Below are 14,875 nucleotides of genomic sequence, written 5' to 3'. Positions count from 1 at the left end.
ATCTCGATACCCAGCCTGGACAGCTCAGATTCACGTTTTTTCTCTCATATACTCAAATCATTGCTACTCTGCTTTTTGCATCCCCTATAAATTTCAGAGGGTTTCTTGTGGAAGAGAAACCTCGAGCTGAGTGTACGCCATCACCTGTCCTGACTGCTCGTGTATTCTTACCCTCGTGGGGCAGCCCGGGATAACAGTGCTAGTTAGACCCCCACACCCTGAATTCCTTAGGGAGCAAGGTCATGTCTCTGACTAAAAATTGAAGTGACAAGCATTTTTTAGTTTTGCAGCCACTTGCTCTTGGGGTGTCCAAAGTTCTTTATGGACATGATTCTATCAATTTACGCTTCCATCATGGAACTGGTCAGGTCATCATACCCCAGTAAATGTAGAAAATGAAATCTTAAGTTTTTAGTTCCTGCTTTTAGCTTTAAGTGGCTTTCTGGGCTAACATCATGTTGACTTGTCTAGTGAGAATCAAGGTCTCATCTAAAATAGGAATGACTTATAGGTAAGCTGAGGCTCCAGAACGCCTCCCCAAAGCAGTAACCCACCTGGCCCAGAGTAAGAACAGCTGAAGAGTTTGAGAAGAGGGGGAAAATTGGAAAATGCCTAACACCTTTCCTTTCATCGTAGGTTTGGGTAAAAGAAATGGGATCTGGATGCTCTCCCCAGAACTATACCAAGAGCCTAGAAGCCCTTTTCCCTACTAGTTAAACTACTCACTTGCAGATGCTGTAGCTGGCAAAAACTTGGAGAGTGTTGCCTTTAAAGTCTTGTAGCCTAGTCATTCCCTCCATTGAGGAGGTGAAAAACTGGTTGGTATTGAGAGGGTTAAACTTCAGCCCAGTGATGCTCCCTCCAGCTCCAATCTAACGCAAGGAAGAGAAATGTCAGTGAGTGACGATGGCCCAGGAAGAGGATGAGAGCTAGGTGTACATACTCTGCCCCAAGAGAAGGGCCAGACAGGCAGCACTTGGGGCCAGGCCAGCTTACATCCTTATATACTAGGATGCTCTCCACAATGCTCTTTATTTCTTGAAGTTTTAGTTTTAATTTTATTTTTTAATTAACATATAGTAAATTTGGTTGTTTTTGTTTTACAGTTCTATGAATGTTAATCCATGTATAGATTTGAATAACCACCACCAAAATCAGGATGCACAACAGTTCGGTCACCCCCAAAAACGTCCTTCGTGCTGTGCTCTCCCATTGTAGTCATACCTCCCCCGACCTCTAATCCCTGGCAGCCGCTGATCTGTTCTCCATCACTATGGTTTTGCCTCTGATAAACTGTCATATAAATGATCATACAGTACGCAGCCTTTTGAGACAACCTTCTTTCATTTCACTCAGCATAATGCCCCTGAGAATCATCCAAGTTGCTGTGTGTACCTATATCTCATTCTATTTTATTGCTAGTACTCCATTGTGTGGATGTATCACAGTTGATCACACACTGCTCTTTTTAGGAGAGTTTCGGCTGGGAACAGTGGCTGAGTTAGGAGCACAGGAGACAGATCTGATATTCTTCTTTTTTCTAGACATCCCAGATAATGATGATGAGAATAATCATGATAATATTACTAGCTTAACCTTAGTGTTTACTATGCATCAGGCATTGTTTTAAGAATTGTACATCGCCAATAGATCTTTCTCCACTTCTTTGTGCTGCTACTGTCCCAGCCTCACAGACCTCTTCCAGGTCTCTTATACAATATCCATATCACTCAACATGCTAACTCGCACTTTCCATTCCCTCTATAGCAGCGGTCCCCAACCTTTTTGGCACCAGGGACCAGTGCTCCTATGAGAATCTAATGCCTGCTGATGTGAGGTGGAGCTTAGGCGGTGATGCTAGCGCTGGAGAGTGGCTGCAAATACATATGAAACTTCACTCCTTCTGCTGTTCACCTCCTGCTATGTGGCCCAGTTCCTAACAGGCTATGGACTGGAAACCAGTCCGCGGCCCAGGGGTTGGGGATCCTTGCTCTATAAAAAATTCTAATTGATGCCTATGGTCTGGCAAACCCTTGCTGCTAGTAAGATAATCGTCTGCGCCTACCAGTTGAGTTCTATGCTTACCAAGGGTTAATCGTGTTTGTTCGTAAACTTGTACATGCCAGTTGTAATTTTTATTGTAATTATTTAATTAAACATGTAATTTAATCACATAATTTATTAAACATGTAATTAAATATTTAAACATTTAATTAAATGCATAATTTAATTAACCTGTGAAATACATACAAAAAGAAAGACCATTGTTATTTCTATTAGACAAAAATAAATTGCCAAAAATAACAGTTGTCAAATTAAGCATGGTGAGATACTTACAATCAGGGTAGGAAATAATAAAAAACTAAAAAGTATCTGCAATCAGGTTGCTTAGAACTATCTTTAAATTATTTCTCCACTTTACGGAAATGGAAACTAGACCCTATAAAGAATATAGGGTCTAATCAGTGGGTCCTTACTCCAAGGAAAGGACAGACCCTATGTCAAAGCATTAGTAATAAAGACAGACATAACCATTTTAAGTTAAAATGTATAAGTGTTCTTCTAGCAAGGGTGGAGTAAGTGGGTATGACCAACTTGTGCACTGAGAAGAACTAACAAAACTTGGGCAAAATATGAAAAAGAAATATATTTGAGACTTCTAATTCCAGTGATGGTGGATTAGCTTGTGTCAGTCCAACTTTCCGTTGAGAACAACTAGAAAAGGTAGATAAAATGCGTCTTTAAACAAAGTTTTTGAAGTCAATGCAGAACTTTCAAGGCATAAGGACTTGCTGACCAACATCCTAGAGAGCAGAGAAGAAGGGTAAGCCCAACATGTGGATGCTGCTTTTCCCATTAGAAAGCTGGGGCTTAGAAGCAGAGACACCAAACTGCAGAGAAGCTGAATTGAAAGTGGTGGCTTCAAGGCTGAGAAGCTGAGCAGAGGTTTTGTCAGGGCGAGAAGGACAAAAACTGGAGTTCAGACCTAGTGAGGAGGAGAGAGTTTGGAAAAAATCCAGCTTTTAGTTACAATCCCTGACCCTAGAAATAAGAACAAACTGGAAAAAAGGCCATTCCTCACAAAGGCTGAAGGCCAGATTCAAATAAATTCAATCTCTGATCAGATTGAGATGATCTGATTCTGCCTGCAGAGGGAAAAAATGAATTCTCTCTGGAGGGAAATAACACCACTCAAAACTTCAATTATCTCTGGAAGTTTTCACATGCAATATTTAAATCTAAAATTAAATCTAAAATTATCCAGCATATCAGAAGACAAGACCAAATAACCAATAACTAAGAGAAAAAAACAACAGTTGTAAGACACATGAGATCCAGATATTGGAGCTATTAGACACATGTTTTAAGATAATTGTGATTATATACACATTAAAAAAATAGACCTAATTAAAAAATGGACAAAAGATTTGAATAGATATTTCTCCAAAGAAGACATAAAAATGGCCAGTAGCACACAAAAAGAGATGCTCAACATCATTAGTCATTGGTGAAACGCAAATTGAAACCACAATGAGATACTATTTCACACCTACTAGAATGGCAGTAATCAAAAAGATGAACGATAACAAGTGTTGGCAAGACAATCTATGGAATGTGAGAAGATATCTGCAAACTATATATCGGATATAAGAGGTTAATATAAAATAATATGTAAGGAACTCAAACAACTCAATAGAAAAAAAACCCAACTGATTTTAAAATGGGCAAAGGACTCAAACAGACTTTTTTCCAAGGACAACATACAAATGGCCAATAGGAATATTAAAAGGTGCTGAACATCACTAATCATCAGGGGAATGCAAATCAAAACTACAATGAGATATCGCCTCATACTTGTGAGAATGGCCTACTATCAAAATGACAAAAAATAAATAGTGTTAGCAAGGGTATGGAGGAAAGGGAACTCTTGTACACTGTTAATGGGAATGTAAATTGATAGAGGCATCATAGAAAACAGTATGGAAGTCCTCAAAAAATTTAAAATAGAACTACCATATGATCCAGTAATCCCATTTCTGTGTATATATCTAAATGAAACGAAATCAGTTTTTCAAAGAGTTATCTGTCATCCTGTGTTTACTGCTATTCACAATAGCCAAGATATGAAAATGACCTAAGTGTCTGTCAATGGATGAAGGGATAAAGAAAACGTGGTGTATGTAAAAGAATTTTATTCAGCCTTTAAAGAGAAAGAAATCTTGCCATTTGCAACAACATGAATGAAACTGGAGGACATTATGCTAAGTACAGTGTGTAAGACACAGAAAGACAAATACTGCATGATCTCACATACGTGTGGAATCTAAAAAAGTCTAACTCATAAAAGCAGACAGTAGAATGGTAGTAGCCAAGGGCTAGGGGATGGGGAAAATGTGGAGATGTTGGTCAAAGCGGGCAAAGTTTCAATTATGCAGGATGAATAAATATACTTGAAATTTGCTAAGATTGCTAAGTGTTCTCAGCATACTCCCACAAAAAGATAACTAACTGTGAAGTGATGGATGTTAATTAGCTTAATTGTGGTAATCATTTCACAATATATAGGTGTATTAAAACATCATGTTGTACATCTTAAATGCGTAAAATTTTTGTCAATTATACTTCAGTAAAGCTGGGGGAAAAAAAACAGGTCTTGGTAAGGATGTAGAGAAACTGAAGCCCTCCTACATCGCTTGTGGGACCGTGAAATGGAGCAGTCACTTTGGAAAACAGTTTGGCAAAAAATTAAACATAAAGTTAACCATATGACCTAGCAATTTCAATCCTAGATATATACCCAAGGAAAATGAATACATATATTCGTGCAGAAGCTTGTACACAAATACTCATAGCAGCATTACTCATAACAAAAGAAGGCTAAAAATCAATGACTCAAACATTCATCTCAAGAAGTTGTAAAACTAACAGGAAACTAAAGCCAAAGAAAGTAGAAAAAAGAACAAAAATTAATGAAACAAGAAACAAATACACTGTAACATAGCCAAAAGTTGGTGCCATGAAAAGACTAATAAAACTGATAAATCCCTGGTGAGATTGACCAAACAAACAAGAAGGCACAAATAGCCAATTAATGGATGTAAAGGGGACATCAATATAAACCTTAGACAGTTTAAAAGATAATAAAAAGATATACACAATCTTATGCCCATGAATTTGAAAATGTAGATGAAAGGGCAAATTCCTAGAAAAATATAAACTTGCCAAAATGACAGAAGGTAAAAGAGAAAATCTAAATAGTCTGATATCGATTAGAGAAATTGAATTCACAACTAAAAACTTTCTTGCAAAGTAAATTTAGATCATGGTGGTTTCACTGGTGAATATACTAAATATTTAAGGAAGAAATAATATCAGTATATTTTTTGAAACCTTATTTTCAGACTATCTCAAACTCAGAGAGAAGCTGCAAGAATAGCACAAATAACTTTTTTCTGGAACCACTTGATAATAAATTGCCAATGCGATGTCTCAGCATCCTCAAATACTTCACGGTGTATTTCTTACAAGAACATTTTCCTACCTAACCACAATAAGACCATCAAAACTTGGGGGCATATCCAAAGTAGTACAAATTCATAGAAACAGAAAGAATTGTGGTTGCCAAGGGCTAGGGGCCAGGGGAAGTGGGGAATTGTTATTCAATGAGTATACGGTTTCAGTTTTACAAGGTGAAAAGTTCTAGAGATTTGATGCACAACAATGTGAATAGAGTTAACACTACTAAACTGTACACTTAAAAACAGTTCAGATGATAAATTTGTCTGTCCTTTCACAATTTTTTAAAAAGCAGTATCACTTGCTAGAGATATAACTGTAAACAGAAAAGTAAAAAAGTGAAAAATAAAAGAAAATTTAAATGAAAAACAATGGAATATAACTAATAAACCAAAACAAACAAAAAAATCAGTATAATTTACCACATTAATACAAAAAAGTAGAAGAATCATATACTGACCTCAATAGATAAAAAAAGTATTTGATGAAATTCAATATCATGCAAATAAAACGTCCAGCAAACTAGGAATAAAAGGGGAACTTACTTAATCTAATAAAGGATGCTTAAAAACAAACAAGCTCCTAGGTACAATCCCCAAAGAACTGAAAACAAGTGTTAAAAAGTTGTACATGAACATTTATAGCATTTGCATTAATAATAGCAAAAGGTAAAAACAACCTAAATGTCTATCAAGGGATGAATGAATAAATAAAACATGGCATATCGATATGATGAAATATTACTCAGCTATAAAAAGGAATGAAGTACTGATATATGCTACAACCTGGATGAACCCTGAAAACATGCTAAGTGAAGCTGGACCTAAAAGGACACATACTATATGATTCCATTTATATTAGGTACCTACAACAGTCAAATTCATAGAGACAGAAAGCAGATTAGTAGGGTTGGGGGAAGGGGTATTAGAGAGTCATTGTTTAATGGGTACAGAGTTTTATTTGAGATGAAAAAGTTCTGGAAATGGATAGTGGTGATGGTTGCACAACAATGTAAATGTACCTAATGCCACCGAATTGCACACTTAAGAATAGTTAAAATGGTAGATTTTGTTATGAATATTTTAGCACAATAATAGGAGAAATCATACTTAATGATAAACTATAAAAGCTTTCTATGCTCAAGAACAGGACAAAGATGTCTGCTATCGCCAATATTTGACAATGTATTAGAGGTCTTTGCCAACAGAATAAGGCAAAAGAGAAGCAAAAGAACGGTACAGGAAGAAATCAAACTTACTATTTATAGACAAGATTGTATAGGAAAAATTTTAAATCCTGAAATAAACTATTAAAATTAATAAGTGTGGATTTCTGCTTCCAACCATGAATAGCACAACAGTAGGATGATACCTAGAAGTCTAATATATGGAGTGTCCCCTTCAAAAAAAAGGAGGGGGGAGAAAAAAAATTATTTGAAGAAATAGTAGCCTAAAATTTTCCAAATTTGATGACAACTATAAACTCATAGTTCCAAGAAGCTCAATGAACCTCAAGCAGAAGAAACATGTAGAAAAAGACACCAAGTACATCATAATCATTTTTAAAGTGGCCAGGAAAAAAAAAAGAAAAATCACAAAAAGAGAAACATATGAGAGCAGTATTCATATCAGACATCATCTTTAAAGTACTAAAAGAAAAAAAAAACCTGTGAATCTAGAATTCCATACCCAGCAAAACCATCTTCTCCCCCAAAAAACAAAATAAAGGCTTTCAGACAAACAAAATGAAAGAAATATATCACCAACCTACATTATAAGAAATGTTAAAGGAATTTCTTCAGATGAAGGGAAAATGTTACCAAAAGGAAATGTGAATCACACAAAGGAATGAAAAGCATGGAAATGGCAAGTATACCATTAGGTTTTATTAGGTTTTATTACCCTCATTTAAAAAATATCTTTAAAAGATATCTACCCTACAACCCATCCAGCTATTCCACAACTAGGTATTTATTCAAGAAAAATAAAAACATGTATCCACACAAAGACTTGTACATGAACTTTCACAGCAGCTTTATTTGCAAGTCAAAAACTGAAAAAAATCCAAATGTCCTTCAGTAGGTGAATGGATTAATTGTGGTAGAGCAATACATTGGAACACCACTCAGAAAGAAACAAAAACTATTGATATTCACAATAATGTAAATGAATCTCAAATAATTAATAATGAGTGAAAGAGACCACAAAAAAGTATATTGTATGATACCATTTATACAAAAGCCTAGAAAATGCAAATTAATCAATAAAGATAGAAAGCAGACCAATGGTTTTCAGGGGACATGACAAAGGGTAAAAGAGATAGATTACAAAGGAGCATAAGAAAACTTTGAGGATGGTATGTATGTTCATTATTTTAATTGTGGTGATGGTTTCATGACTGTATACATGTCAAGATTCAACAAACTGTACACTTTAATTATCTGTAATTTATCATGTCAATTACTCAATAAAAATTTAACATAAAACAAGAAGACAATTGACTATACGAAGCAAAAATAATACTGCATTGTGAGGTTTATAACGTATATAAATATGAAATGTATGATGAAGAGAAAAGGGAAAAAATGAAAGTAAATATATAGTTTTAAGATTATTACAATACATCTAAAATGGTATATTATTTGAAGGTTCATTGAGTTAAAGCTGTATATGGGAAACCTAGGAGCAACTACTAAAAGAGAAAAAAGAGAAGTATAACTAATAATCCAATAGTAGAGATAAAATGGAATCATAAAAAGTATTCTACCAAAAAGGGGAAAAAAGGAAAATAGAACAAAGAGATGACACAAATAAAAAGAAATAGCAAGACGATAGATTTAAACTCAATCATATTTATAATCCTATTAAACCGTAAATTATCAAATGCTCCAGTTAAAAGCCAGAGGTTGTCAGATTGTATTTTTCAAAAATGCTGTCTATAGGAAACCCATTTTATATACAAAGGCACAAATAAGTTAAAAATAAAAGGATGGAAAAAGATATACCATGCAAACATGAATCATAAGAAAGTTGGAATGGCTATATTAATATCAAAGATTTCATAACAAGAAATATTACAAGGGATACAGGAAGACATCTCGCATTTACCAAGGGGTCAGTCTGTTAAAAGGACATACTTCTAAACACGTAAGCACCTAATAACAGAGTTTCCAAATGCTTGAGGCAAAAACTAAAGGAAAATAGAGCCACAATTTTATAGTTGAGATTCCAATATTCCCCTCTCAGTAAGTAATAAAAGAAAATCAATAAAGATATAGAACATTTGAACAAAACTATCAACTAATGACCTAATTGACATTTAGAAGATAACCCATTCCCAAAACAGCAGAATACACATTTTCCAAATGCACATGGAATATTCACCAAGACAGCCCATATGCTGGGCCATAAAAAAAAGTTTAAAATGTAAAAGAACTGGAATCATATAAAATGTTTTCTGTTCATAACAGAATAGAACTAGAAATCAATAATAGAGATGTATTTTAACAATCCCAAAATAGTTGGAAATTAACATACTTCAGAATAACCCACAGGTCAAAGAAGAAATCATAAAGAATTTGGAAAATAATTTGAACTGCATGAAAACAAAAACACAACAAAATCTGTGATATGCAGTTAAAGAATTACTTAGAAGGAAATTTATAGTATTAAGTGGTTAATTAAAAAAGAAGAAAGGTCTCAAATAAACAGTCTAGGCTTCCATCTTAAGAAACGAGAAAAAGAAGAGCAAATTAAATTTAAGGTAAGCATAGGAAAGAAAATAGAGCAAAAATCAATGAAAAAGAAAACAGAAAAACAATAAAGAAAATCAATGAAACTAAAACTGATAAACCTCTAGCAAGACTGAGCAGGAAACAATAGAGAAGACACGAATTACCAATACCAAGAAGGTAAGGAGGTGGGAATCATTGCACATCCTATAGAAATTAAAAAGATAATAAGAAAATACTATGAACAACTTTATGCCACTAAATTAAAAACTTACATAAAATGGATAAATTACTTGAAAAATAAAATACTAGGCTCATTCAGGAAAAAACAGATAACCTAAATTGCCCTATATCTATTAAAGAAGTTGACTATATAATTAAAATCTTCCAACAAAGAAAATTCCAGGCCCAAATGGCTTGCCTAGTGAATCCTATAAAAAATGTAAGGAAGAAACAATACCAATTCTATGCAAATTATTCCACAAAATACAAGAGAGAACACTCCCCAACTCTTTTTATGAAGTCTGCATTACCCTGATACCAAAATCAAAGGTATTTTTTAAAAAAGGAAATTATAGGATATTTTTAAGTGATCATCTGGTATGACATGATTAAACTAGAATATCTAATGTGATAAGTAATATACAACAGATTCTAGGCTAGAATATTTATAGAATAATCTAAGTATGGATGTGTGCAATAGTGTATACACACAAAGATGTACAAAATGAGGATTTCAGGTGATATTTACTTGATTTGTTATACTTTCCCGTTTTGTTTGAATTTCTTATGATGAGTATGGATCATTTTTATAATGAGAATAAAATACGGTTATCTTCATTTTTAAAACGTAATACATGTTCCCTTGCCAAGGGTCTGAAAGATGTAAAGATCAAAACAAAAATCAGATGACTAAAGAAGTAACAAAATGAGCCACTGCTGTTCCCCTAGTCACAGGTCTCAAATCAACATTCTGCTGTATCTGGGAGTGAAAACACAAAATTCTCCAGACTACCATACCCTTTTTCTGCTCCAACCTACATAGCTCTCTGCTAATCGCAAAGTTCAAATGCCCAGACCAGTCTCCTAAAGAGTGTGAGGAAACTTCATCTAAATACACATTATAATAAAAGGTAATATAAACCCAAAGCAGTCTCAGCCTGGCACAAGTTCAAAGCAGTTGTCATCCCCCTGTTGGTTGAGAAGCATTTCCCCTACAGCACCCTTAGGCTACTTCTTAATTTTCTCTATTCTCATATCCTGGATTCCTAGGAAAAAAAACAAATCTCATCTTGCCTGAGCTCTGGTTCTGACTTCAATTTAAAGCTGCCCCTCCTAGTACTGGCTCACTTCCTGAGCAGGAAGTCCACTGAGCTCTGTCCACAGCATTCCCCTGGCTGCCTTTCTTCCAGCTTCAGGTCCCTGTTTTCTTCAACTCCCATCTCATACCTTGGATTCTAAACTCCCAAACCTGTCTAACCTGGCCTTTTCTGATGGGCTGCTCTCTTAACTCTCCACTTAGGAGAACTCATCTTGGGTTCACCCTTCGCATCATCTATCTCTAAAGCAGAGAGAGAAAAACTGAGCTGAAGATCACAGATGTGTTTTGTTTAGCTACAAAGCATGTTTAATTTTATTTAGTTCTTGACATGAAAAAGCAAGATATTTTAAATTGAAACCCTGTGCACTGTTGGTGGGAATGTAAAATGGTAGTCTCTATGTACCATTTAAACAGTATGCCGGTTCCTCAAAAATTTAAAAATAAAGTTACCATATGACCCAGCGATTCCATTTCTGAGTATATACCCCAAAGAACTGAAAGCAGGGACTCGAAGAGATTATACCCATGTTCATAGACAGCATCATTATTCACAATAGTTAAAAGGTAGAAGTGTCCACTGAGAGATGAACGGATAAGCAAAATGTGGTCAATACATACAGTAGAATATTATTCAGCCTTAAAAAGAAAGGATATTCTGACACATGCTATGACATGGATAAACTTTGAGGACATTATGCTAAGTGAAATAAGCCAGTCAGAAAAGAATAAATATTGTATGATGCCACTTATTTGAGATACTTAGAATAGTCAAAATCATAGAAACAGAAGTAGAATGGTGGTTGCTAGGGGCTGAGGGGGATAGGGGAAAAGAACTTAGTGTTTAATAGGTACAGAGTTGCAGATTTGCAAGACGAAAAAGTTCTGGGAACTGGTTACACAATAAGTAAATGTACTTAATTCCATTGAACTGTGCATTTAAAAATGGCTAAGATAGTAAAATTATGTTATATGTATTTCATCACGATTTTAAAATATCAGATTTCATGTAAAAAATCAGTATTTTGGGCTTCATTTGAAAAAAAATCAGGTCTGATAACCATTGGACCTAGAATCTTGTATGTCAACTATCTCCAGTTTATCAATGACCCTACTGCCTTACCTCATTCTTCTATCTGTTTGACCTCCTTAAGATGTGGGTTTGTGGTTCCTGCCCTAAACCCAGAGCATCACTTTTCATAGTACAGCCCTCCAATGTCAGCCCCCAGCTGGGCAAGGATCTTCTCTTTGGTTGAAGGGCCAGCATCCTCACCCCTCAGCGATTGATGATCAAGACCATCTTGAAAAAGCTCTGTGCCAAACCTTGTCCAAAACACTCTGCCTTTCCTCTTTACATCTCAATTTATGTAAATACTGTTCTTCTCTACTCCTCTCTTATCCATGAAGCCTTCTCTATTGACTCTAATTTGCAAGAGGTTCTTCCTTCTCTCATGTACCGTAGCATTTAGCATCTGTAGTACTAGTTACCATGTATGTATACATCTGATCTACCCAGTTACACTTCAAGCCCCTCATTCATTCAACAAATATCAAGCAGTTACTCAAGGCCAAATATCGTTCTAGGCACTGCAGAATACAGAAAGACATGGTCCCTGCCATCTTAGAGCTGACTTTCCAGTGGGCAAAGTAAGTAATAAGTAAATCATATCAGATATTGATGAACACTGAAAGGGGAAAGTAAAGCAAGGTAATGAGATAGGGAGTGACTGGGTCGGGTAGAGGCTACTTTAGACAGAGTGATCAGTGAGATGTCTTTGAAAAAGTGTATTGAGGGGAGACCTGAATATTAAGAGGGAGCCAGCCATGAGAAGACCATGCGAAAAAGCGCTCCAGCCAAAGGGAACAGCAAGTGCAAAGACTCAATTTCAGGAATAGAAATAGCCAGTGTGGCGAAAGCATACGAAGTGAGGAAATGCAGCAATATAATATTAAGTCAAGAGTCATGAAGGGGCTTAGATTCTATTCTGCATGGTGACTTACCAGAGGGTATTCAATATTTTATATCTTCTAATATTTTAAGAGCAGGCATTGAATAAAGATTTGAGTATCATCACCGTTTACTTGTTTGAAAATACCCACAGTTACTTTCGATCCCAATCATCTCCTTTTTACTGGATGACTTTACCCTCCTTCAGCACTTCTTCAGCACCGTTATCTGAACTGCTCACCCCTTTAATGAAGGTAGGTTTGTCCTTTATGCCAAAGTTCCAGAGCATGATATCTCCCCCTTTGGAACCTACAGCCAGGGTGCTGGGGTGAGTTGGGTGCCATGCCAAGGATGTGGCCCTCCTGTCAAAGGGGGCAGCCTTTTGGAATATCCGGTAAGAAGCCAGAGACTGCAAAAAGGAATGCTGGAGACTCTGACACAGAGAGAAAAGAATTAAGTTGAATTAAAACCCAAGTCATAGGTAAATTGCTAATCTCTGCCTCCTTCACAGATGAGCCCTGGGGCCAAATCCTCCCACCAAGGGAAAACTAACTTCCTGGCTCTGTGCATGAAAATATGTGCAATATACACAAACTAATCCAGGAAAGCAAAAGGGCAGAGTACATTCCAGTTGGGACCTCCAGAGCGTAAGACTTCCACCTGGCTGAATGTCTGGTAGGCCGGTCACCAAAGTGGGGGTGATCTGACCACTCTGACAACCCACTGAACCAATCCAGCATCTAAGTTCGGAGCATCCAGTTATAAAAAGGCACCCATGCAAACCTTTGAGCACTTCAGCCAGGAAACTCCTCACCTGCTGTAGTGATGGCCAAGCAGCTTTGCCCACTTTATGGTGATAGAGGGCCCTGACGATATTCCTGCATGGTGGTGAGACCTGCAGGCTAGCCAACCCCGCCCAAAGGCAGCCTGAGTCAAATCTTCTGCTAGAACCTGCCAAGTGGAACAGACACATGTTTTCTCCTCCGATTTCACTCAAGAAAGGTTTTTCTGCCGAAATCCCAGAAAGAAGGCCTTGTTGTTTCACCTGGCATAGCCAGTATCTCTCATTACCTCATAAGGCTTTTCCATGGTCTGCTCAGTCTCAACCAACACAAGAAATAAATAGTGCACAGAGACTCAGCCCCTTCCTCAAAATAGTAATTCTGAAGTGAAAGTATGATCTTGCAGGGCTCATGAGAGCTGAGCCAAAGAAACACACAATAATAAAATACGTTAAGAGCGCTTCCCAGCTTGGGTTGGAAAAACTCAGGATAAGGTTGAGTGACGATTTTAAAATCACATATAATGCACAATAAAAAGATTTTACAACAGTACAGTAGAAGTGACTGGAAAAGAAGGATCTTTAAATTGTTAAAATAATGTAGGGGTGACCAGATGTTGGCCCCAAATCCAATCTGTTCTCCCGAAAACCAGCAGGATCCAGAGCATCTGGCATGGCTCTAAATAAAGGAGGCTACTTTTGGGGAGTGAGATCCAGTTGAGACTAGTAATGAAACAATTCTGGATTACCGAGATGTATTTGAGAATCTGATCTCCATGAATCTGGCCTCCTGACAACCAATTCTTCTCGTGGACAAAAAATATTTCAACCCCCTGCTCCAATCCTTTGAGTTCCCCCACACTCCTTATAGCCCTAGGTTTAATCTCCAATAACCCTCAGGGAATGTTTTCTCAATGGAAGGAAATTGAGGACCCTCACAGCTAAAACTGGGGACATACAGCTAACAACCGTGACTACCGAAATTCAGCACGCGCGCGCACACACACACACACACACTGCCAGGCTGGGTAGGATTATTTTAAGTAGTTCTCGGTGTGTAAAAATCCTGGTACAAACAAGAAATTTGGAGTCCATTGTGTCTTATATAATGGAGCTTATCGGCCTCGCCCGTCACCTGAGGTAGGTTAAGCCCAATCTCTATGGTGTCAAAGGCCCTGCAGACAAAATGCACATTCTGAGGCATCTCAAATTTGGGACAGCCTCGGGACCTAGAAGCACCCATCCCCCACTCCAGCATCCTGCGTGAGAACCCCAAATGGCGGAATTATTAAAGCAGCAGGCACAGGCAGTACCGGGGCCCTTCACACAGAGCTTCTTGGCCTCGGGCTCCAACTCTCGGGGGCTTCTGTTCCTCTTGCTCTTGCGGCGCACGACCACCTCAGGGGTCTTCCGGGTTTCTGGGCGTTTCCTGGAAGCCATCGCGTCCTCCGTGCGAAGGGGTACTACACCCTATGCCGAGATTAGAGAGGTAAGACTGAAAACCCTCTGGGGAGAAAAAAGGCGGGGACCGGGGAACTGGTCCAACTTCCCGCCAAACAAGCCAGCTTCCCGCCAAACAAG

The 14,875-nt window shown here is 37.1% G+C and overlaps 1 protein-coding gene across 2 annotated transcripts in view; it reads right to left on the bottom strand.

Annotated features, from left to right (window-relative positions):
* DDB2 (damage specific DNA binding protein 2) overlaps nucleotides 1-14,869 on the bottom strand; it is a 19,283-nt gene extending 4,414 nt beyond the window's left edge. The window contains exons 1-4 of one of the 2 annotated variants that reach the window (XM_025044112.1): nucleotides 14,608-14,869; nucleotides 13,328-13,464; nucleotides 12,755-12,946; nucleotides 727-872 (exon numbers count right to left, since the gene is read on the bottom strand). In XM_025044112.1, the coding sequence (XP_024899880.1) occupies nucleotides 727-872; nucleotides 12,755-12,946; nucleotides 13,328-13,464; nucleotides 14,608-14,734 (602 nt within the window). In that variant the 5' untranslated portion in view covers nucleotides 14,735-14,869. The remainder of the gene's footprint in view (nucleotides 1-726; nucleotides 873-12,754; nucleotides 12,947-13,327; nucleotides 13,465-14,607) is intronic. The other variant, XM_025044113.1, reaches the window with a different exon arrangement.
* Nucleotides 14,870-14,875: the final 6 nt, after the last annotated feature.

Source organism: Pteropus alecto, unplaced genomic scaffold (assembly GCF_000325575.1).
Source record: "Pteropus alecto unplaced genomic scaffold, ASM32557v1 scaffold71, whole genome shotgun sequence".
Classification (NCBI taxonomy): Eukaryota; Metazoa; Chordata; class Mammalia; order Chiroptera; family Pteropodidae; genus Pteropus; species Pteropus alecto.
Note: the sequence above shows the minus strand (reverse complement) of the source record. Positions and strands in the feature narration are given on the sequence as shown.